The sequence below is a fragment of the Bos indicus genome, chromosome X (genome assembly GCF_029378745.1).
Source record: "Bos indicus isolate NIAB-ARS_2022 breed Sahiwal x Tharparkar chromosome X, NIAB-ARS_B.indTharparkar_mat_pri_1.0, whole genome shotgun sequence".
In the NCBI taxonomy this organism is placed as follows: domain Eukaryota; kingdom Metazoa; phylum Chordata; class Mammalia; order Artiodactyla; family Bovidae; genus Bos; species Bos indicus.
In genome coordinates this window covers 38804664-38827862 of record NC_091789.1, presented here as the reverse complement: position 1 = coordinate 38827862, position 23199 = coordinate 38804664, and the positions used below count along the sequence as shown (strand labels likewise).

The 23199-nt window shown below is 58.6% G+C and overlaps 1 protein-coding gene across 10 annotated transcripts in view; it reads right to left on the bottom strand.

Moving 5' to 3' along the window:
• ATP2B3 (ATPase plasma membrane Ca2+ transporting 3) overlaps window positions 1-23199 on the bottom strand; it is a 61870-nt gene that overhangs the window by 22669 nt on the left and 16002 nt on the right. For 5 of the 10 annotated variants that reach the window (XM_070785169.1, XM_070785164.1, XM_070785168.1 and 2 more), the window contains exons 2-16: window positions 20615-20941; window positions 16987-17184; window positions 16502-16759; window positions 16171-16296; window positions 15922-16047; window positions 13163-13204; window positions 11887-12051; window positions 11383-11597; window positions 10655-10897; window positions 10089-10330; window positions 7549-7783; window positions 2718-2897; window positions 2514-2601; window positions 1726-1832; window positions 723-914 (exon numbers count right to left, since the gene is read on the bottom strand). In XM_070785169.1, the coding sequence (XP_070641270.1) occupies window positions 723-914; window positions 1726-1832; window positions 2514-2601; window positions 2718-2897; window positions 7549-7783; window positions 10089-10330; window positions 10655-10897; window positions 11383-11597; window positions 11887-12051; window positions 13163-13204; window positions 15922-16047; window positions 16171-16296; window positions 16502-16759; window positions 16987-17184; window positions 20615-20822 (2625 nt within the window). In that variant the 5' untranslated portion in view covers window positions 20823-20941. Of the gene's footprint in view, window positions 1-722; window positions 915-1725; window positions 1833-2513; window positions 2602-2717; window positions 2898-7548; window positions 7784-10088; window positions 10331-10654; window positions 10898-11382; window positions 11598-11886; window positions 12052-13162; window positions 13205-15921; window positions 16048-16170; window positions 16297-16501; window positions 16760-16986; window positions 17185-20614; window positions 20942-21367; window positions 21547-21813; window positions 21974-23199 lie in introns of those variants that run through there. The other 5 variants (XM_070785167.1, XM_070785170.1, XM_070785174.1 and 2 more) reach the window with 3 other exon arrangements.

The following is a 23199-nucleotide window of genomic DNA, read 5'->3' as shown; positions in this document are numbered from 1 at the left end:
ATGGAGACAGCATCAAAAACCACTGAGTTGTACACTTTGGTTCAAACGGCTATTATGGTACAGAGGGTGTCATGAGGATTTTATCTCAATTAAAAAATACCTTTGAAAGAGAGACAAATTCTGAATACTCACTAATGGGGAGAATTGGATGACAGAAAAAGGGGAAGAGGCTCCTGCAGAGGTTAACCACAGAGTTCCCAGCAGACACAGGACAAGACTTGCACACACAAGTCTACAGTGGCCACAGGTGTAAACAACCCAAATGCCCACTGATGAAGGGATGCAGAAAAGCTAGGTGGTCTATCCATACAATGGAACATCGTCCGCCATCCATAGGAATAAAGTACCTACTACAACATGAATGGACCTTAAGAACATTGTGCTAAGTGAAGAAGCCAGACACAAATGACCACCTATGATTTGCTTCCATGGAGTTGAAATGCCCAGAAGTGGTGGAAGGCGAGTGGGGAGTGACTGCTGATGAGGATGGCACTTCCTTCGGGGTGATGAAAACACGATGCAACTAGACAGAGGTGATGATGGCACAGTGCTGTGAATGTACTTAAAAGTCATTGAACGGTGAATTTTTGTTAGGTGAATTCTATCTAAAAGGAAAAAAAGTCAGCAGCAAAGAAAAACCTGGCTTCCACCACTGGGCCCTGAGGCCCAGGCACACCAGGTGGGAGAGCTGTGGTCATGGAAGGGAAAGCCCCAGCACCCACCTGAGTGATGCAGGCGCCCGTGAAGGCCACAATCACGGCCACCACGTTGACCGTCAGCTGGAACTGCAGGAACTTGGAGATGCTGTCGTAGACATTGCGGCCCCACATGACAGCCTTGACGATGCTGGTGAAGTTGTCGTCCGTCAGGATGATGTCTGAGGCCTCCTTGGCCACATCTGTCCCTGCGATGCCCTGGGGGGCACACACATACCATGTCCACAGGCCCCTTCCCCAGCCCTCCTTGCTCACTCCAAACGTGTCCTCGTACTACAGAAGTTTTGCTCACAAATGAAGAAGACACCACACCTGCAGTGGCCTCCCCCTGGTCTTCTGTCGGGTCCCTGTGTAAGGGGCCCCTGGGAATCCCAGAGAGAGAACATGGCTTCCCAGCCCACACAGGTCACCATGGTGCTGCCCAGCTGGGTTCCCTCAGTGCCCGGAGCTGGGGCTGGGCCCCCTCTGGATATGGCCCTGGGAAGGACTGCTCTGTGCCCCCGGTGCCTGCACTCCAAGGGCTGCGCCCCTCCTTTGAGGTGGGCTGGGAGAGGCCTTGCTTGGTTTCTGCCTTTGGCAGCCAAACATAGCCCGTTTTGTGCCAAGGCCACCCTGCTCAGCTGTTTTTACAGAAAGAACCAGCTTTATTTCAGCCACGAGAGAGATGCACAGAGGAAAAGCTCATGTGGGGACTCGGCTCATCATACTTGGGGCTGAGGTTCACTCGGACTGGACCTGGAGATGGTGAGGCAAATGCTCAGCAGGCAAGTCCCCATGACCCCCTAGCAATGCAGCCAGTCCCTCGTCACCGTGGGTACCATCACACCAAATACCTTGGCACAAATCACTGGCAGAGGACTAGGTGATCAGAACGTGAGAGAAAGAAATGTATGGCACTTGGAAACTTGCCTCAATGCTAGCTCCCACATTCCTGCCCAAAGCTTATGCATCCTCTGTCACAGGGCACCACCTGGCACGGTGACCCAGACTGGCACAGCAGGTGGCTTACCATGGCGAAGCCCACATCTGCCTTCTTGAGGGCTGGCCCGTCATTGGTGCCATCTCCTGTCACGGCCACCACCTGCCGTTGCTCACCCGTGTTGCTGTCGATGATCCCTGGAACATAGGTAGGGGCAGGGCACGGCTCCCGCCATCTGCAGCCCCGGGTGACCAGCCCCGGGCTGTGGGAGGCCAGTTGGCTCTGGAAAGCCCTTGAGATTGCCACCAAGCCCGCTGCCTCCAACTCTCCATACACTCCATCACCTTTGGGACCAAGTCTTGTGCCTTGATTGGCAGCTGCATCCTGCTTCTCCCACCCAGGTCCCTCACCCAATGAGACAATACAGGGCAGTGGGATTTGGTACAAGGCAGGGGCCTGGCACTGGGTGACTTGGAAAAATGTCTCCTTCTCCTGGGCCCCAGTTTGCCCATCTGCTCTGATGAGAGGCTGGCCCCTACTGGCATCTTCCATTCATACTGTGAGTGCAAGGGAGTGGAGGGGCGAGCTCTGGCCACTCAGCCCTTGGAGGGAGTCTCCATTATTATCCCCATTTTCCCAATGAGGAAACTGAGGTTTGGGGAGGACATAGTGATTTCCTCTGAGACAAAATCTCCAGGGGCCACGTGTCTAGAGCTGAGTAGCCTGCTTCTTAGGCAGGGCCCAGACACCCGCTTGGAAGCTCAGCACTGGGCATCTGGGAGCAGACGACCCACAATCGAGGTGACAGCCACACCCCCCCGTGTCATGCCACCTGGGCCAGGGGGAAGGCAGGGTGATGAGCGAGCCCACTCCATTACCTTTAACCAGAGTATGTTTGTCGGTGGGAGATGATCGCGCCAGGACCCTCAGCTTAGGCCACACCTTGTCCAGACGCTCCTGTTCTATCTGGGAGGGGAAAGCACGTAGATGCTGCAGAGTCTTGAAGGGGCTGAACCAAGGGGCAGGGTGAAGAAAGTGCCAGAACCCTGGACCCGCCAGGGCACTAATGGGCGGAGAACTACCTCGCCTTTCTCGTTTCGGATCCGCCGGTTGAACTCTTTCCCCTCCAGGCACAGGAAGTCCTCCCCGGGCTGGATGATGCCACACTTGGCTGCAATGGCGCGAGCTGTGTTGATGTTGTCCCCTGTCACCATGCGGACTGTGATGCCAGCCCTCTGACATTTGCGGATAGCTTCAGGGACCTGCAAGGAATAAGATGGGTGGGTGCAGCTGTCCAGGCCAGATGCACCAGTGTCTGAGATCTAGCCTTTCCTCCGTCCAGATTTGTGGTGCCCCTTGTCTCACCATGGGGCCTGGAGGTGGTGAGGGAAGTGGCCTGACCTGCAGGGAGCAGGGTCCCCCATCCCCTACCAGGTGCCTTCTTCCCTGTGCCAGTCCCAGGGAGCAGCAACAACTCAGACCCAGGCCCTGACCCCAGGCACAAGGCCAAGAGAAGCCACGGGAACGCTGTTGAGCAGCACCACTGGGCCCGTGTCCAGCAAGGTGACTGTAGAAATCACCCAGTTTCCACCAGGGAAGTGGAGACCCACAGCAGCTGAGCCAGGTCCAGTCCCATTAGCAGGCTAGCTGGTGGGGTACCGTATCTGTGAGGTCCAGAAGGATGAGAAAAGAACTTCTGGTCCCAGTTGCCCCATCAATCGGATGGCAGGAGCCATCATGGGCCTCCCCTCCCAGGCCTTGATTGACTTGTCTCTGCATCTCTTATTTTATTTTTTAAATAATATAAAACCTAAGACTTTAACAGCTTCCCTTGTGGCTCAGATGTTAAAGAATCTGCCTGCAATGAAGGAGACCTGGGTTTGATCCCTGGGTTGGCAAGGTCCCCTGGAGAAGGGAAAGGCTACCCACTCCAGTATTCTGGCCTGGAGAATTCCATGGACTGTATAGTCCATGGGGTCGCAAAGAGTTGGACATGACTGAGTGACTGTTACTTTCACATATATATATATATATATATTCACACACACACGTACACACACATACACGCACAGATGGGCTTCCATGTGGCTCAGTGGTAAAGAATCTGCTTGCCAATGCAGGAGATGTAAGAGACGCAGGTTTGATCCCTAAGTCAGGAAGATCCCCTGAAGGAAAAAATGGCAACCCACTCCAGTATTCTTGCCTAGAGAATCCTATGGGCAGAGGAGCCTGGGGGGCTATAGTTCATGGGGTCACAGAGTCAGTCACTCCTGAGCGACTAACACAAGACTAACTTTGGTAAAGAATCTTTCTGCAAGGCAGGAGATGCGGCTTTGATCCCTGGGTGGGGAAGATTCCCTGGAGAAGGAAATGGCCACCCACTCCAGTATGCTTGCCTGGAGAATCCCATCGACAGAGGAGCCTGGTGGGTTAGTCTAGAGGGTCTCAAAGAGTCAGAGACAGCTAAGTAATGAACATTTTCACTTTCAAGACTTTTAGAGCCATAGGGTTGACATGATTAGGTGTTCTCAGGCAGAAATGGGCCATCGCTATGGTTCCTCACATCTCCATTTTCCTGATGTAAGAGTAGATTCCAGAAAAGACAGAACAAGAGATCCCTCTGGTGCTGAGGGGAAAATGGGCTGTAGGGAGTGAAGACCAACTAGGAGGTGGTGCTCCTGTCCCAGAGAGTGGAGACACTCTTGTTTTTTCGATGAGGATGGGCTGGTGAGCCTTGAGATGGCAGTGTGGAGGGGAGCCAGGGCGACAGTGCCTGAGGGCCAGGAGGGGACAGGAGGCTCAGAGCTCAGGGAACTGGATTAGGAGGTGAGACCTAGGCCTGTGACATGCCCAGATGGGGCCCTGGCATGGGGTGCAGCCTGGGGAGACCCTTGTGTCCGCTGGCCCCAGCACAACCCTCTGTGAGCTCCCAGTGGGCACTGCTGGAAGCCCAGGGGACAATGTGAGCCTGGGGACAATGTGAGCCTGGGGACAGAGAGTGAGAGAGCCCGCCATGTCCCAGGTGTGGCCTGGCGACCGGGCCTGGGCACTGGGGACAGAGGGGTGATCCGGAACACACATGTGTGGTGGCCGGGGAAGCATGGGCCAAGGGTGGGGGGCAGAGCATCCATGAGACCTCAGGGCAGGTGGCCGGTAGGCTGGGCCAGGTGGGCTGTGGGGGAGCCCTGGCCTGGCACATCGGGGCACTTGGGAGGCTGAGGGCCTCCCAAACCAGGGGGTAGTGGCTGTGATTTCTCCCATGGAGAGAGTAGGGAGAGGATGGGTATCCAGGACTGGGACAGAGTGACCTTACACATCCTGCCAAGTGGCCTAGAAGCCCCAGCCCCGGGAAGGGGCATTGCATCCCGCCCCCTCCATAATGTGTGTGTCTCCTTGCTTAGCCTCGATCCAGGACCGTTTCTGCTTTTTGGGGATCCTTGGGAGTTGCCTGGAGACACCCTCCCAGCAAGTTCCCTCCTGGCTCTGAAGCGTCTGGTAGCTGGCTCTCTGCTGTCACCCAGTGGTCATGACGTGCCTGAGCACGTGGATCTTCGATCTAGCCTCTGCTTGTCTCCACGTGGCTGTGGCCCCGCTGGCTCCCTGTCTGGTCTGAAAGACCCTTGGCCTCCCAGGCAGGTAGCAGGAAGCTCCCCTCCGTCTGTAGGTGCCCTCTCCCTCATCGGGTGACTGTCCTTCCTCACCTGCCTCCCTGCTGTCCCAATGGACACAGCCCTGGTCCACTGATGCCTGGTGGCTTCATGTCTGCATGAGCCCCCGCACCCCTCTGGCATAAATACAGCATGCCTACAGGGGCCAAGTGATCCCCCAGGGGCAGAGACATGCCACTGCCAGGCCACCTTTGGGTTGCAGCTGTCCCAGGCCCACAGACATCCTGGCAAGTCTAACAGTGCCATCAGTCTTACTGCCTGCCATTGGGACACAGGGTGTCCTCCTTGGCCACCGCCTGCTGGCTGGTCCCCATGGTCGCTGGGGAGGGCGTCCTGCCTGGCTTCCCCGTCCTGGCTGTGTTGGTGCCACCTGCTGCCCAGCCTCTCATGTAGCCATTCTCTAGCCAGAGATGAGCCATCTTGCCCCCAGGGCCCCTTTACCAAGGCGATTTCTGGTTCTTAAACAAGCACCCCATTACTTTGCCTCGAAGGCGCTCTCCCCCTCTGATTCAGCCCACTGGGGCAGCCACTGAGGCTGAGCCTTCGTGGTGACCTTCTTGGAAATTTTATCCAGGTTTTTTCTAAGATGAAGACTTATTATTATTTTTTTTAATGTATCTCTGAGAAGAGCACCAACAGGGAAAGGTCTAGGCCTTGCCCCACCCACATGCTTGCCTTCTGGACTGTTCCATCTAGCCCCCACCCCAGTCCCCAGTCTCAAGCCACCTTGGACCTGCCTCTGCGGTTCTGTCTTAGGATGTATGCATACATCTCAGGCCTCCAACTTTGTATTGATGACCAGAGCTTCAGTTTGCAATGAATATTTATGGGGGAAATGAGGGGAAACTGGAAGGGCTCCTTGGCCCAGGGGGCTGAGGTGGAAGGGCCGGATGGCCTGGTTATGATGCTGTGGACATGGCCTTGGCCATGGCCCTGGGAATCTGGGAACCTCATCTTCCTCTGTCTGTGATAGCTGGGTAGAAAAGTGTAGAGCTGTTGCCGTTGACACTGGGGACAGCAGTGGTGAATGGCTCTGTTCAGAGGGGGAGGCCGTCAGTCTAGGCAAGGGCCACATGGCCTTAGGACTCAGCTTGCTGTCTGGACACAGCCCTCCTCTTTGCCTCAAAGTTTCTCCTTGGTCTGGTGAGGGGAAAGGCTTGTTCTCTGGGTCCCTTGGGGTGGCCCTACCACCCTCAATGGCACCCTCTCATCCTGCTCTCCTGGGAAGCTCCACCCACTGCCCACCTTCTCTGGGCCCACTCCAGGGCCAGTCTAGTAGGCTCTCTTCCTCCAAGATGGGGTTTCACATCTTGAAGGACATGCACCTCTCCCCATTGCTCTTCCTCTCTAGGCCCTGATTAGCTTCTACCCTGTTGGTGTGTTTCCTGTTCAAGAAAGCTCTGAGTGAAGTCATCTCCAAGCACTGGCTCCCTGTGCCATCCCACAGGACCTGCTTAGCTCAGGGTGGGGTGGGCCACCCGCCCTCTTGCTCCAGCCAACACGTTTCCCATGGTTTCACCTCCCTGCCTGGCCCTTTCCTTTGCAGGCTTCTCCCACCGTCTGCTCGGCTACCCTCATGATCCTAAGTCATGTAAAGTCACTTCCGGACAATGTCCCTCTGGCCAGGACCTTTGCTCTGAGCTTTCCACCTAACCATGTGACCTCTCCATAGGGATGTCCGGAACCCCACTCAGCCCCAATCAAAGCTTCAGCTGAGAACTGTCCTCCTCTCTCCCAGCGCTCCCCAAGTACCATGTACCCAGTTCTCTGAACCAGAGCCCAGTCAGCTGTCCCTGGCTCCTCCCTCCCCTCCTCATCATCCCCTCTGGTCCATCACTTCTGCTAGCCTTGGCAGCCATCAGGGTTCTACCTGCTGCCCTCTCTCCCCTGGGAGAGCAGAACCTGAGCCAGGCATGGATGCCAAGCCAGAGGGGACCTTCCAGAGGGCAGTACAGAGCCTCCTGAAGGGCGCCAGCACCAGAGGACAAGGGGGCTCCAGCACGCCTGGGAGGTCTGAACTGGGCCATGGCTGCCATGCCCCTGAGGCTCTGCCATCGTCCACCTTCCTCACCTGGTCCAACTCTGGCTGGCTGGCTGCCGTGTGTTCTACCTAGAAAGCCTGGCAGGGAAGGTCGTGATGGCCAGGAGGACAGGAGGAAGGCACAGTCCCCTCCTTGCATTTGTGTCTCAAGGCCGAGGCCCCATGCAGACAAGAACGGCTCCCTCAGCCATCCTGACAAGCTACCTCGGGCCGCACAGGGTCCTCGATGCCCACGACGGCTATGCAGGTGAGGTCGCCCACCACCTCGTTCTCATTGTCCCAGTCGGGCTCCTGGGCGGCGGTGAAGTCCCGGTAGGCGATGCAAATGGTGCGGAGCCCATCGCAGGCCATCGGCTCGATGATCTTCTTCACCATGTCATCCCGGTCCCGAGGGCGAAAGCTGCGGAGTTCCCCATTGCTGTTCAAGATGTTGGTGCACCTGGGGCGGATGGAGCGGGAGGAGCTGGTGTGAGGCAGGGTAAAGGGTTTCTCCGAGGGGGGTGGTGCTCTGCTGCTGCTGGGGCTTAGGAGACCCCCCACCTTGTTCTCACCAGAACCTCAGAATGTGACCTTATTTGGAAAGAGGCTTGTTGCCAAGTTAAGATGAGGTCATCCTGGATGAGTGTGGGCCTTCAATCCAATTCCTGCTGTCCTTATAAAGAGGAGTGAACACATAGAGACACAGACACAGGGACAAGGCTGTGTGATGATGGAAGCAGAGACTAGAGAGATGCAGCTACAAGCCAAAGAAGACCAAGGAGACACGCCAGGGAGCATCCTACCCTGGAGGTCTTCCAGGAAGGGTGACCCCGCCCACACCTTGACTGAGGACTTCTGGTTCTGGCACCAGGTTGATGGTACTCTGTTTCCCCGGGAGCCAGGAGCTCAGACACTTGTGCAGCACATCTTTGCACATTCAATGGGACCTGGCGGGTGTGTGTGTGTGTGTTGCGTTTTCCCTGTTGAGCTTTGGGGCAAGAGGGGGGATGTTAGCAAAAACCCAAGGCTCCAGAAAGGCTGGGACGGGGAGGGCTGACAGGATTTGGGCACAGAAAAGGAAGGAGCAAAGGAAACCTGATCCCCGGGGGCCGGCATGGCCATTGGACAAGTGGAGGCCCCAAGAAGACTGGTGAGGAAGGAAAAAATGTTGGTTGTGGAGATTCTGCTCAGGCCTTTGTCCTGAAGGCTCCAGAAGGAGGCGGGGTGGGGGGAGGGGTGAGCACTGAGGTACAATTAGGTCAAGTCTTAGAAGGCAGCTCCTCTGGAGAAGGCAGCTCCTCTGGAGAAGGCAGCTGAGGAGCCAGGTGGGCGGGGGAGGGTGCTTGAGGGCTGCAGAGGTCAAGGCCAAGGGAAGGTGTGAATGCTGAGGGGTAGGGGCAGGCAGGGCACTTGGCAGGGCACTGCCTCAGTCTTCCTAACAGCTCCGTTGAGATCTAATTCACACAGCACATGATTCACCCGTGCAATTCCTCCTAGTATATTCATAGTTGTGCTGCTATTACTGCTATCACCTTGAGAACATCACTAACCTCTACAAGGAACCCGGCAGAAGCAACAAAAGAGAAGAGATAAATTGGACTTCCCAATTGAAAGACATTTGTGCACCCAAGGACAAATCAAGATAGGGAACAAGAAATCTATCAAGGGAGTGAAAAGACAGCAGCCCACAGAATGGGAGGAAATGCTTTGAAATCAGATATGTGTTAAGAATCTAATATTCAGAATGTACAGAAAACTCTCACTGCTCAACAATAAAATGACAAAGAATTCAGATCCAAGATGGGTAAGGGCTGGAATAGACATTCCTCCAAAGGAGCTAAACAAATGACCAATAAGCGCATGAAAAGGCACCAATATCCCTAGTCATCAGCAAAATGCAGGTCAAAACTGCCATGCGATCCCAACGGCTCTAACAACAGCAGCAACAATAATCAGGTAATAACTCAGTGAGGATGAGAAGCTAGAACCCTTAGGCACTGATAATGGGAAGGTAAAGTGGGACAGCTGCTGAGGAAAACCGTTTGGCATTCATCAAAAGATGAAACATGGAGTTACCAGTTTTGCTCCCAGGAATATACCCAAGAGAGCTGAAAATACGTGTTTAAGCAGAAACTCTACGCAAGCCTTCAAAGTGGCACAACTCACGGTAGCGAAAAGGTGGAAACAACTCAACGGTCTGCCAACAGGACAACTGGATAAGTAGAGGGTGGTCTGCCCATGCAATGGAATGTTATTCCGTTGCAGAAAGGGATGAGGCACTGATAAGGGCTGCAATTCAGATGAACCTTGCAAACCACGCTCCGTGAAAGAAGCCAGATACAAAGTGACACATCCTGTATGATCCCTTCATATGAAATGTCTGTAATAGGTAAATTCACAAACAAAAAAGCAGATGTTGTTGGTTATTTGTTTGGTTGTTTAGTCACCAAGTCGTGTCCGACTCTTGTGACCCCATGGACTGTAGCCCACCAGGCTCCTCTGTCCATGGGATTTTCCAGGCAAGAATACTGGAGTAGATCCATTTCCTTCTCCAGGGGATCTTCCCGACCCAGGAATTGAACCCGAGTCTCCTGCAAGAACTGGGGTGATGGGGATAGGCACGGGGTTTCCTTTGGGGTTATCAACTTGTTCTGGGACTGAATGCACTTTAAAGTGATTAAAAGGGCCAGTTTCAGGCTACTGTCTATTGCAATAGGAAAACCAGAAACGCCATAGCCTTTGGCTAGCCCGTCTCATCCACTCACTTTTTCAGCAGGATCTCTGAGGCGCCCTTGCTGAAGAGGCGGAAGCCACCATCAGGCGTGCGGATGACCGTGCTCATGGACTTGCGGACCGAGTTGAAGGTGTACACTTTATAAAGCTTATCTTCGGGAATCTGCTCCCGCACCGGCTGGAAGTCCCGCTTGAGGTCCAGGACAAAGCCAAGCAGAGCACACTCCGTCTTGTTGCCCACTTGGCGTGGGAGGGCGCCTTCCTTCTCTGGAGGCTGTGAGGTGAGGAGAACCAACATGGCCCTGGGGGCCCCAAGTCCACCCACCTTACTGTCCTTGGACCCCAGGCCAGCCTTGGCCTCCAGCATGGACTAGATGGGCAGCTTTCCCTCCATTCACTGGGCTGTGAAGGGCTTCCAGAACCTACAGGCCCTGCCCAGGGTCCACAGATGAGGAGGGAGCCCAGAACCCCAGAAATGATTGTGGCCCTGCTCAAAAATGTCCTTAAGAGAACCTAGCCAGCCCCTGGCGACAGCCCACCCAGCAGCCATGCTTTGCCGCCCCTGCCTGGGCCCGCCCACCGCTGGCTCCCAGCTCACTAGTATTTTGGTGGTGTAGGCACTGTTGATGGAGATGGCATGGACCAGGATGTCGAGGATCTTGGGGGTCAGGGCACTGGGGGCTGGAACCTCTTTGTAGTGGGTGTCCCCAAGGTAGGACTGCACCACGGTCATGCGGTTGGTGGTGAGTGTGCCCGTCTTGTCAGAACAGATGGCTGTGGCATTGCCCATGGTCTCGCAGGCATCCAGGTGGCGGACCAGGTTGTTGTCCCTCATCATTTTCTGTAAAGGGCACAGATGGAGGCTTGGGTAGCTAGCTGTCCTGGGGGAGGGGATTGGCCCAGGGGGTGAGGGAGCAAGAAGCACAGCTCAGATGGGCCAGGATGATGCCCCTGCCCGGTGCCCCCTCTCAGGCAGGCCCTTTGGGTTCCCCACCCACCATGATCTTTGCCTTCCCCCCCTGTGTCCTAGGGGTCGTCCTTCATCTTTTCCCCCATCTCAACTCCCTGCCCCCCTGGGACCCTGCCCTCATCCGGCAGATGCTGGCTCGTGGTGCCCCCATGTCCAGGAGGCCGGGTTGGGCAAGGATGTCCAAACCCAGCTCTGCATCCCTGCTCGCCACCCCGCCCCCCCATTCTGCCCCTGAGCGATCCCAAACTTTATCTGGTCCTTGCTTGTTCAAGCTGCTTAAGGGCTTTGTGCCTCGAGTCCTGGTTCTGTATCCTGGTACCATGGGATTCGTATCCATGGTGTGTTGATTTTATTACCTTGACAGAGTAAGCTAAGGAGATGGTGACAGCGAGAGGCAGGCCCTCTGGGACAGCCACAACCAGCACAGTGACACCGATGATGAAGAACTTGACGAAGTACTGCACGTAGACAGGCGTGCACTCCGCCAGCCACATCCGGCCGTCTATGACGAAGGTCTCGATCACAAAGTAGAGGACCAGGATGATAACAGTGATGGCGGACATCACCAGCCCTGCCACAGGCAGTAGAGGCAGGAAGGGAGAGCAAGACGGAAGAGATAAGGGATGCTGCAGCCTGTCCCTGGATTCTTGGAGGGTCACAGTCCATCCTCACCAGAAGAGGCGGAAGCGGGCCCTGAAGGCTGTCATGTGTCCCTGGCCGGTCCCCTGGCTGATTGGCCCATGGTCCCCATCCCTTTTCACTTGCCCACTTGTTCTCTTTGGCCCAGCCTCAAGCCCAGGAACCCAGCATCCTCCCTGCCCACCAGGTGGCCCCCCGGCTACCCCATCGACGGCCCCCACCTGCTTTCCCAATCTGCACGGCCAGTTTGGTGAGCTTTCCCTGAAGGACTGATTTCTCCTTCTTGGGCACATTGGCTTTCTTCTTCTCCCGCTCCTCCATCTCCCCGCCCTCTGCGCTCTTTAGGGGCTGCATTTCCATGGCAACAGCCCCATCCTGTTTCTTTGCTGTACAAAGGAGAAGCCCGAAGCCAAGGTTAGGACCTGCTTGCTGGGGTGACGGCTACAAGGGGGGCTTTCACAGGGCAAGCAATGGCACGCCAGCCCTCCTCTCTCATCAGCCCAGGCCCTCCTGAAGTGGGCACTGTCCAGGGCAGGACCGAGATGCTCCTCTCGGGGCCTCGCAGGGGGAGAGAAGACAGACAGAAGCACTGCTAACTGGGGCATGCACACAGAGTGGCCGGTCCTGTGATGCCCCAAGCCTCAATACCCAAGAGCGGAGACCTGGGGTCCATGGAATGTTCCAGAACCCAGAGCTGACTCTGGCACACTGGCGTCGAAGCCATGTCCCCACTCCCCTCAGGGAGGCCCAAGAATCCCCGTGCTGTCCTCCCCTGCTCTTGGCTCAGGCCTTTGCTCCTCTCTACTTGCTGTCTGTCCACCTCCTCTCTGGAACTAGCAGTCCCGTCACAGCTCCCCTGGTGCACACTAACTTAGTGGTGCTGTGTTCCTCACCACCCCTTATGGTCCCTCCACCACCCAGAGGGGGCACCCAACGCTGCCACTCATCCTTGTCTCCACTCAACGGGCTCTCAGTGACTCTGCACGCCTCTTGCCACCTTGTGGGGTCAGCCAATCCCTGTGGCCCCATCTCCTAGCCCTTTAGCTGCAGCCTCAGTGACACTCAACATCCCACCTAGCTGGACCATTCTAGCCTCTGCCCCCAATGCAGTCTGCCACTCCCTGTCCCAGCCTGAGACCTGGCCATTGGACTAACCTCCAGTCCCAAGCGCCCGTCCAACCACCAGCAGCCTCTGAACTCTTTGTCTGCCTCATCCAAGAGGGCAGCAGGCCTCAAAGCCTCAGCAGAAAGGCCAATGAGCCGGGAACCCATTGGCCCCACAAGGTCTTGGGTGAGTCTTCTGGAGCGTCAGATCCCTCACCAGGATGCGAGCTCATGGGCCATCTTTGTGCACTCCTGGCGGGGTCTGCTGACTGGCTGCCCACCCCACTCACCTGGCCTCCAGGTCCTGCCCCTGCAGCGGAGGTGGGCGCCCCCCCCCCACCCACCCTGCCTGGCACCCTCTGCCACCCATCCTGAGTGCAGAGCGCCCATTACCTTTGGTCTGGCTACTCTCCATCGCCCCATCCTGCTGCTTGCCTACAACGGAGAGGAACGACAGACACGGAGACTTGAGAACACCACGTGGCCCTGGTAACACACACGCACATGGGACAGCGGGGCACAAGACACTGCAGCCAGTGTGTGCGGGAGGAGGGGTGGGCGGTGAACCCATGGGCCAGAACCAGCACAAAGGGTTTGCCTAGATCGGTGGTCCCCAACCTTCCTAGCCCCAGAGACCGCTTTCATGGAAGACAACGGCTCATGTCCTGCTGTGCAGCCCAGGTCCTACATGGAGCGGTATCTATCCAGGGCTCGGAGGGTTGCGGTTCCCTGGCCTAGATGGTTCCTAAGCCCAGTGGCCTAGAGATCAGCTTTCTACACAGCACAGCTGTGGAGGGAGAGGAGTTGGCCAGGTTCAGGACACCCACAGCACTGGAGGGAGCATCAGGGCTGGACCCCAGGTGGATCTGTGCGGGGATCCTTTGCTGATGTGCTTTGCCACCATAAAGCCTGAAGCTGCCTGCTAGGAATGGTGGCAGTGACTGGCTTCCCCGTGTCAATGTAAACGGTGCCAGCCGTGCCTCTGGTTTGCAAGGTTGGCAAGGACTGTCCCACTGGGAGGGCTCAGGAGAGCCAGCAGGTGAGGGGCTTCAGGCTTGGGGGTTCGGGTTCTGTACCCCAGCTCCTCTTGCTTCACCTACACCCAGGAGAGCTCTCCAGAAGCCATACACAGACAGCCCTACATCCAAAGACCACTGATCCCAGGCAGGAAGGGCTTGCGTGGGCTGCTTCGTCAGCCCCCACAGAATAGCTCATGATCACTGGAGATCCTGTGTAGTCTGGGGGGTTCCAGGCAATCAAGAGAGGCTCCTTCCCCACCCTCATGGGGGGTTGGTTGGGCACGTTCAGAGGCGAAGGGGTGGGTGACAATCCAGCACGAGGAAGGTGTATTGCTCTGTGATGGGGGGAGCCTTCTGGAGGAGGGAGGGAGGTTTGAGATGAGCCCAGCCAGAAGATGACGGCTGGACCTGGCCTGCAGAGGGGTCAGAAGCCAAGGGAGGGGAGGAGGAGGAAAGACAAGTCAGCCCAAAGAGGACCACGAGGAGTCAGGCCAGAAGGCAAGAAACAGGCTTTGGTGGTCAGGGAGCGCTAAGCCCGCAGGCAGGATGGATCACAGCGGAGGTGGGGAGAGAGTGAGACCCCACCTTCCAATCTCCAGTGCGCAGTAGTGGGTACAACGCCCCCTCCCAGAGCCTGGCCAGGTCAGCTTCCCCTCGGGGCTCCCTTCCTCTAGGAAGCCAGGTGCTAGAGATACGTTCTACCTGACATAGCAAGCGGGGGACAGGAGCCGGGGCTGCGGGGACCCAGGGAGCTGGAGGTCAAAGATAAGGGGCCTAGGACCAAGGCCTTCAGGCCTCTGACATTGAAGGGACCTAGTGGGAGGGGAGGAGCCCGGGAAGGAACGTGGAGGGGGGCGACCTGCCAAGCAGCCATCAGGATGTCACTGGAGGGTCACTGGGGACTCCAGTCCAGCCTAGGGGAGGCCCGGGGCCTGCCTACCCACCCACTGGTAGTCCTGGGGGCCCCAGGGTGCTGCCTGTGCAGAGACACTGGGCTGAGCCCTGCAGGGAGGGGAACCCACGAAGGGAACCCAGGCCCAGGCTGCCAGGACCTGGGGCCCTGGGAAGCCTCTAGGCAATAGCAGCTCACCATCTCCTCCAAGGAACACAGTGGCCCAGGAAGGGGGACATGAGGAAGTCTTTCCTTACGTTGACCTGTCCCCGTGTTCCTGGGCTGGCAGACTGAGCCCACCTGCGCTCAAGGCCCAGTGGCCTTGATTGACTGGGGTGGAGCTGGTGACTGGTGACCCACTGCCTATGTCTGCAGGACCCTGGCTACAGGCATCTGGCACATGGTCCCTCTGTACCAGTGTGTGTCTTTGTACTTCTAGTGGGCTCAGGGGGCTTCACTCAGAGGTGGGATGCACATGGAGCAAACGCCATTCCTTACCTGCTTTGTCACAGGAGTGGCCTAAGGGGAGATCCAGGTCAGTGCAAGGTGAATTGTAAGCAGATGTTGTGAGGATTGAGGGGGTCACCTGCCATGTATGGGGCTCAGGATGGTGGCAAGGGGAGGCAGCTGGGTAGCCATGTGCCAGTTTGGATACAGAGCTGGGATCTCTGAAGACATCTGTCCCTCGACAGTGCTTTCCCTTGGGGTGAGGACCCCAGCCCCCTCTCAGCTTCCTCTGCCGTGATGGCCCTTAGGGTGCCCAGGCCCTCCTACTTGGGAGCCCTCCACCTCAGCTGTGACACCTAGCTGTCATGGTGGCCTGGAACCCTCAGCACCTCACCATGGGGGCTGAACACCCCCCCCCTCAAGGATGGCCCTGAAGCACTCTCCCAAGCCAGGGTGGCTGGTCTCTGCCCTCCAACTCCCTTCCTGCTCAAGCAGGGCTGTCCCCACACCCCGGTACACCTGCGCCCGCGCACATATTCCCGAAAGCCTTCAGGGCACAGCCACCCAAAGGAAATTGTCTCACACAAGACTGGGGGCCCCAACGTGCTGGCTTTGGGGAAAAGACCTCAGAAGAGGGGCCTCCAAAAGGAATTCCAGGAGAGAGGGTATGGGCTCCCACCCGCCGAGGGCTGGTTCTCGTCAGTGCCACAGCAGGGACGGGTTGAGCGAGGGACCACCAGAAGGCAGGCTCAGAAGAGACAGCAGGCTTCATACAACGGTTAGTGCTGCCTTACCTTTCTTATCCTTCTTCTCTTCCTCCTCTCCACCAGCTCCAAGCAAGGTAAAGATGATGCCCGTCTGGGAATTCACACCCACAGCCGTCACCACCATTCTTCCAGAACCTTCCATGACATGAGTGCCTAGCACAGCAACACAGAGGCTGAGACAGACATCTGTACCATGGGCTGGGAGGCACGCTCAGCACCTCCAGGTCTTGTCCCAGGCCTCCCAGGACCAGGAGCCCTGCTTCCCCTGGGGCTCACCTGACAGCAGCATGGGGTCCTTGTCTGTCGACTTGCGCACATGGTCCGACTCGCCCGTCAGGGAGCTCTCATCGATCTTGAGGTCGTTGCCCTGGATGAGCACGCCATCGGCAGGCAGCAGGTCTCCTAAGGTCGGCCAGGCAGCCAGAACCACAGACCGTCTGTGCGTCTGAGCAGCCTTCCTCCCCACTGCCTCCCACCACTCCCAGAGGATGTCCCCTTGGGCCTGGGTAGCCACCCATCCCCAGTCCTGTCGTCCAGCTGCCAGGGAACCAGGCCCACAGAAGCACCCAGCTGGGTGTGCTGGAGGTGCTGCCCTGGGTGCACTCACCATACTTGACCTGGGCGATGTCTCCCACCACGAGCGTGGCCACGGGCACCTGGAGGAGCTGCCCATTCCGGATGACGGTGAACTTCTGCTCCTGCTCTATGCGACTCTGCAGGCCTCGGAACTGCTTCTCTTTGCTCCAGTCGTTGAAGGCCGTGACCAGGACCACGCAGATGACAGACAGCAGGATGGCGGCCCCCTCGATCCAGCCCGCCTCGGCTTCCCCTTCGTCTTCGGCCCCAGCCGACACATTCCCACAGGCTGCGCCCGCCCAAGGACAGAAGGGAAGGACGGAGGCGACAGATGAATTCCTTCACTGGCTCCTTGGTACCTCCTAGGACCCTCCCCTCCTCCGGCCCCTCGGTGGTGCAGCCCTCGGCCCCGCGGTGTGCCTCCACGCCCCGCCCCTCCGAGTCCGCCCCTCCCCATGCTCCGCCCCCTCAACACCCCGCCCCCGGCGCCCCTCCCCTCCACGCCCCACCCCTCACCTTCGCTCTCCTCCCCGGGCGGTGCATAGAATGAGAGGCCCAGGGACACGATGGCAGCCACCTCCAGGATGATGAGGGTCACATCCTGCAGGGCCTCCCACACCAGCTGTAGAAAGGTCTTGGGCTGCTTGGGGGGGATGAAGTTCTGCCCGTAGATCTGCCTGCGCTTCTCCAGGTCGTTGGCATTGTCAGCCAGGCCTGTGTAGTGCGGGGATGCAGAGCAGAGGCACAGACGGAGACGATGGCAAAGACCAGCCCCGCACCGCCCCCCCCGCCCCCCCCCGCCCCCCCCGCCCCCCGCCCCGCTCCCTTCTCCACATCCGCCCATCTCCCCTTCTAGACTGAAAGCTCCCAGGAAGCAGAACCGCACTGGCCCAGCGCCTGGAGCCCTTCTGCAAAGCCTGGGGGGCACATAGGGGGCGCAGGCAGCATCTCCAGCTGTCTGGATGGCACAGGTGTGCGAGCACGTGATAGCGCAGAGATCCTAGCATGAGGAAGGGCTGGACCACCCTCCCATACGTCTGGGTGGGGCCAGGGGCTCACACCCCCCTCTGCATCCTCACAAGCTGCTGTGTGTGGGGTGGCAGGGAGGGAATGCAGGGTGCAAAATCCACACCCACAAAGGGGTGGCCCCAGGCACTCATTTCAGAATCTGTGGCCTGACTTCTCATTCTTGGGACAACCCACTTCCTACCCAGGTCAGCATCAAGGCCTTTGGATCTCTGCTTTCACAGGGTGAGTCTCCTCAGGCTCATTCCTGAAGGCAGCGAAAGCTTCCACATGGGACTGGCATTCAGGCCACTGCCTCCCAAGGCCAAACATACGCTTGGCCATCTACCCCAGGGGCAGACACAGTGCCCTGGTCCCACCTCGGCTCTTGGGCTTCGGCTTCCTTCCAGGCCGTTCCACAGGACCCCTCCGCCCCAAAGCTTTCTGGCTTTTCGGCGCCCCCAAGTGCCTGGCCCCACACTGACACCTCATGGACTCCGTGGCTTGCAGTTGCCAGCCCTAAGGAGCTACAACTCCCATGGCCTCCAGTGCGGAGGGGTGGCAGTTGGGGTGGGGCAACCAGAAGGGCTGGGATCCCAGCCCGTGGGGTGCTCCTTGTTGGCTTGAAAAGCCACACAAGACATGGTTCCAGATGACTTGAGAAGATGAACGTGCTGAGGGTGGTATAGAGGAGTCTGAAAGAAGGAGGGTGGGCATGTGCTGGGTAGGGAAAGCTGGTTTCCGGGAAGGGGATGATGGAGCCCGTCGGGGTGGAAGGGCCGACAGGAACACGCCCTCTGAGCTAGGCTGAGGCCACACACTGTCTCCCCCCAGCAGCAGCCACAGCTGCCTCTGCCCTCCTCCGCTGGCCTCACTGTGCTTGGACCTGGCCGCGGGTCAAGTTTTTGGAGGCTGTGGTCTCCCACTAGGAGAAACTGAGAACCTCAGCTCCTAAGGGCCCGGGGACCCAGCTGAGGGCTTGTGTCCCACTCCCCTGACCTACAGAAGATATGAAAAGTGGGCTTACTACTCAGAAGGTTCTTGGACTCTGAATCTCCCAGACACCCAGGGTCTCCACTACCCCCACTCTGGGAAAGGGCACTGACTTGGAGCCACCAAGAACCACAGAGGCCCCACCCACTGTCTAGAGAGCCCCTGGGCCCCTGTCACGCCTCAAGAATCTGCATGCTACCTGCCCAGCCCCATCTGACCAGCCGGGCACTCAGGGCCCCTTCCCCAGGAGTTTCCTCTTTCCCTCCCTTGGCCTGTCCCTTGGCCTTGGTTTGCCCTTGATGCTGCCACAATGCCTCTCTCTCCCTTGCCCTAGAGCAGCCCGAGGCCTTGGCCTTCCTGTTGGCGCCGGGGTCCGGAGAAGTGCTCACGGGGGCAACCCAAGACAGCCAGCAGCAGCCCCTCCAGTTCCGAGCACACACTGGTCCTGCCCTGGTCTAGGCTGCAGGGGCAGCAGCCGGCGGTTGGCATGGACACAGATGGGCACCCTGCCCGGACCAGAGGCCAGATGCCATCAGAATTGGATTAGGACCACATCGCGCGGCTCTCCGCTCATCTGCCTCTCCTTTCCATGAGTGTCAGTGGAGGCCAGCGAGGGGAAGGGCCGCTCACCCTAGCCTGGCCTAGGCTCCCAGCTTCTGGAATTTTCTTGGATGCACTTACTGCTGGGAGGAAACCCAAAGTCCCCTCCTCCAATATAGCATGCACCTGCTTGGCCTGTTGCCTCCTCCCAACCTTGCCAGGGGGTGTGTGGGGGCCCTGAGGCTCAGCTAAGCTGCTCTCCAACCGCCCCCCCCCCACCCCGCTCAAATCCTTGAGCTCAGGTCACTGTGTCTGAATGACAGTGGGAGCATCTAGGTGGGCCGGGACCTGAGCCTTCTTCTGGATGCAGAGCGGGCCGGCTGGCTCCCTCTGCCATGGCTGGGCCACCCACCTGGGCACCTGCTCTTCTCTAGGTCTGCTCCTCCACCGGGTGAGCGCCAGAGCCGCTGTGGCAGAATCGGGCATGTTCCCAGGGGCCTTGACATTTTAAATATTTAACAAGGCCTGACAGGCAGAGGAAGGAGCTGCCAGCTGAAGCCCATCTGCTTCCTTTTATCTGGGAGAGGCCAGAGCCCTGGTGGCTAAATGGCCCTCTACCCTGGGCCTCCCTCCACCCAGCCCCAAGTTGGGGGTGGGGGGACAGGCTAGGAGGAGGGGAGGATAGAGATCCTCTGGCCCCGAGCCAAGCCATCTGCCCCTGATTGATCGCACACTTGCACCAGGCTGGGGCCCTTGAGAGCACAAAGCAGGAGGGACGCAGGCAAGTCCTCGGTACTCCTGACCTGGCCAGGTGGGTGTGCTCTCACCCAGCCTCAGGCCCACCTCCTCTGCGGGGAGCAGGGGCGCATCTTTACCCCCTGTTGCAGCCCTGGTGTCATCTGCACACAGATGGAGCCAGGGAGCAGGAGACAAGGGCGGCAGCCAGGGCACTGGTGGACAAAGGTGTGCCAGCTGAGACAGGGCCGACAGGATCCATCTGCGCTGGCTGGGGATCATCCTGGCACCGGCCTGGGGTAGCCCTAGTAGCCCTGCCAGGGAGGTGGCAGCTAGGCCAGAAATGCTCCAGCTGGTGAAATCCGGGGCCAAGGCTGGCTGCCCCCAGGGGGTCCTGGCCTCCCAGCAGACCCATAAGGCCTCCACGCCCAGAACCTTCTGGAGGACACAGAAGGGGGACAGCACGTGGGGAACACTTGGTCAAGGGCCACTGCCCCTGAAACCTTGCTGAGGTTTCAGTTTAGGGCCCATCCTGCCAGCATGTGCCATTCGGTGCCAGCTTCCTCCCTTACTCAGCTTGGGTACTTCATTGCTATTTCATCCAGAGAAGAGATGCGAGTGGGAACCACTGGTGATGGAGGCAGGGGGCAGCGGGGCAGATTGCCCCATGCAGAGCATCTCCCACTCTAGGGGAAAATGGTTGCCCAGGGAGGGCACAAGGACACAATAGTGGTCATGGTTTAGTGAAGAGTGCCTCTGGGAAGCGACTGCAAGCCCTGTCTGCCCTGGGGCTATGGAGCCTCTTCAGGGAGGAGTGTGGGGAGGTAATGGCTCTGCACCGCTGGCATACCCGCCCTGCTGGCAGACTTACCCTCGGTGGGTGAGGTCTTCAGCCTCCTGCAAAGCCCGCTCACGTCCCCATAGGCCTCCTGGACTTTCTGCAGTGCCTCGGCCCCCCGGAGCTCCATGAGGGAGCGCAGCTCGGCCAGCGTGCACCCGAAGCCACCTGCATGTGGGGCCTCCCGCTGCTGCTGGGGTTTGGGGTGGAACTCGATGGAACTGTTGGCCACGTCGCCCATCCTGCCTGTGGCACGGGGGCGGGGGTGTTCTCGCAGGTGCAGCCTCCGCCGGGGGCAGGCGGCCCCCCGAGGTCCCAGCACCGGGGTGAGGTGTAGCCAGGGGGGCCAAGTGCAGACACCTGGGGAGGAGGTGAGAAGCACAATTGAGACGAAACCAAGGTCCCCTCTCTGGAACGTTCTCTGCAAATGTGCACTCAGGTCGAGCCACGACTCACTGGGTGCAAAATTCCCCCGCCCCCCCCACCACCCCCAGGCCAGGCCAGGCCCTCATGCCTACCAGGCCTGCCTGCCAGGTTACCCCTCAGTCCTGCCCACCACAAGCACACAAGCTGGCAGGGCTTGCCACTGGGGGCAGGAGGAAGAATGAGAGCCTCCCAGTGGGGACCTGCAGCTGCCAGCACTAGGCAACCTGGGACATGGGGGCTCTCGCTGTCCCCCAAGTTCACCTGGGCCCCCACACTGGAGCAGGCGTGACATGTTGGGATGGAACGAACAGTGGGTGGTCCTGCCCCGGCATAGACGCTCCATCATACTCCCTCGCTTGCCTGATTTAAGACTCCTCCCTGACGGCAGTGGTCTTCGGGCGGGGCCCCTGCGGCTCAAGGTTTCAGGCCCGCGGGGGTCCAGGGAACAGGGCAAGCCATGGACAGAGCCAGCTGGGCGCTAGGTCAGGGCTTAGTGCACAGGGTGTTTCTGCTGCCCTGGGGGCACCTGGGGTCCAGGGCTAGGAAGGGAGAGGGTGGGTTGGGCAGGGGAAAAGGAGGGGAGAGGGCCAGAGGGAAGGGGAAGGAGGCAGGGAGGGAGGGAGTGGAAGGGGAGAGCGGAGGAGAAAGCGGAAAACAGCCACAGGTCACGGGTGACTTCCCTGTCGCCCTGCCCCACAACACAGTGCCACCCCGTCTCCCGCACCCTCTGGCCCTCCAGATGGCAAAGTGAGGAGCTGGGGTCTCCCCGAAATTAACAACAGCGGGCTAAGTCCCAGGCCATCCACCTTCCTCCTCCACGGAGCATCCTGAAACTTGCCCAAGGAACTCCGGTACCCCTGGCTGCCCCGTCCGCAGCCCTCACTGGGTCTGGTGGTGTGGGCCACAGGGGCCGCTGGGCTGTCTGGTCCTGGGTCTCGAGCTTCTCTAGCTAGTCTCTCCCCTCCTCTCATCCCAGCTGGTGGCCTGCGCGGAGTGGCAGCATCGCCAAGGCCACGCACTAAGCTCCCAGGACTGAACGAGTCTCAGCGCATGTGGCCTTGGCCTTCACACCAGCGCAGATGCCTCCTGGCAACGTCGCTCAGTTGGGCTGGATCCCTCACCTTTGGGGAAGCTCCCGGCTCACAAGGATCCTCTTGGAAGCAGCTCTTGGCTACCCACCCAGGTTTCTGATCTAGATCTGCCCATGGAAACACAATGGCCGAGAGGTGTGTGGCCTCTGATCTCAGGAGAGCCGTGGCTGCTCTCAGAGGCCGGCCAATGCCAGGAGCAGGGATGTGCCCCAGTACTCAGGGGCTGAGACCAAGGTCTCTGGGAAACAAGGTTCATTTCCTTCATTGCTCACTGGCCCAAGGGGGCTCAGAACACAGAGGGGCTCTCAGTTCCTCTGAACACTGAGGCGGTCCCTGCCTCGGAGGTGTAGTCTGAAAGGCATCTCAGCCAATGGCCATCTAAAGTGAGCCAGGTTGTCAAAGTTTGGGCACTTAAGTGTTAACACTCTAGACAGTTTCTGCATGAAGCAGCCTTCCTTGCCAGAAGACGTGGGAACAAGATGGCAGACTCGCAAATGCATGGTCCTCTCCGGCTCCCACGCATCTCCCCACTGCCTGTCCCTCCTGTTCGCCATCTGACCGATCTTTCCTGAGCACCTACTCTGTGTCCGTGCTGGCCATCCCTGCTGGCTACGGAGGGGTGGGCAGGACTGAACAGGTCCTTGCACTCTCTGGCCAGGAGGTGGGTACCTAGAGGGTCCTGCTGCTGAGACACATGGCCATAACAGCTTCAGAGTGCTGGGGTGGGGGCACAGTTTCAGCTGGGGGCTGGGATGGAGGAGTGAGCCATTCTTTCTGGAGGGAAGAGTGTTCTGAGACCAGGAAGGAGGCAGGTAACAGGACAGGGTCCCAGACAGGAAACCGGGCTTGCTGATCCCATGCCACCGAGAGTGGCAGAGGCCACCACCAAGCAGAGGGCTGCTGACTGATGACGGACAATAGGGGAGGGAGGCAGGAGATGAGGGCTGGGGCTGCAGGAGAAGGGGGAGTGGGGACCCCAGGGTGCGCCTGGAGCTCAGGGGACTTGAAGTAAGCGAGGATTCCAGGCATTAGTCTGAGGCCAGGTGGGCTCTTTCTGGGATGCTCTGTGAAGGCGCCACCCACCCAGGCAGGCACGGCAGG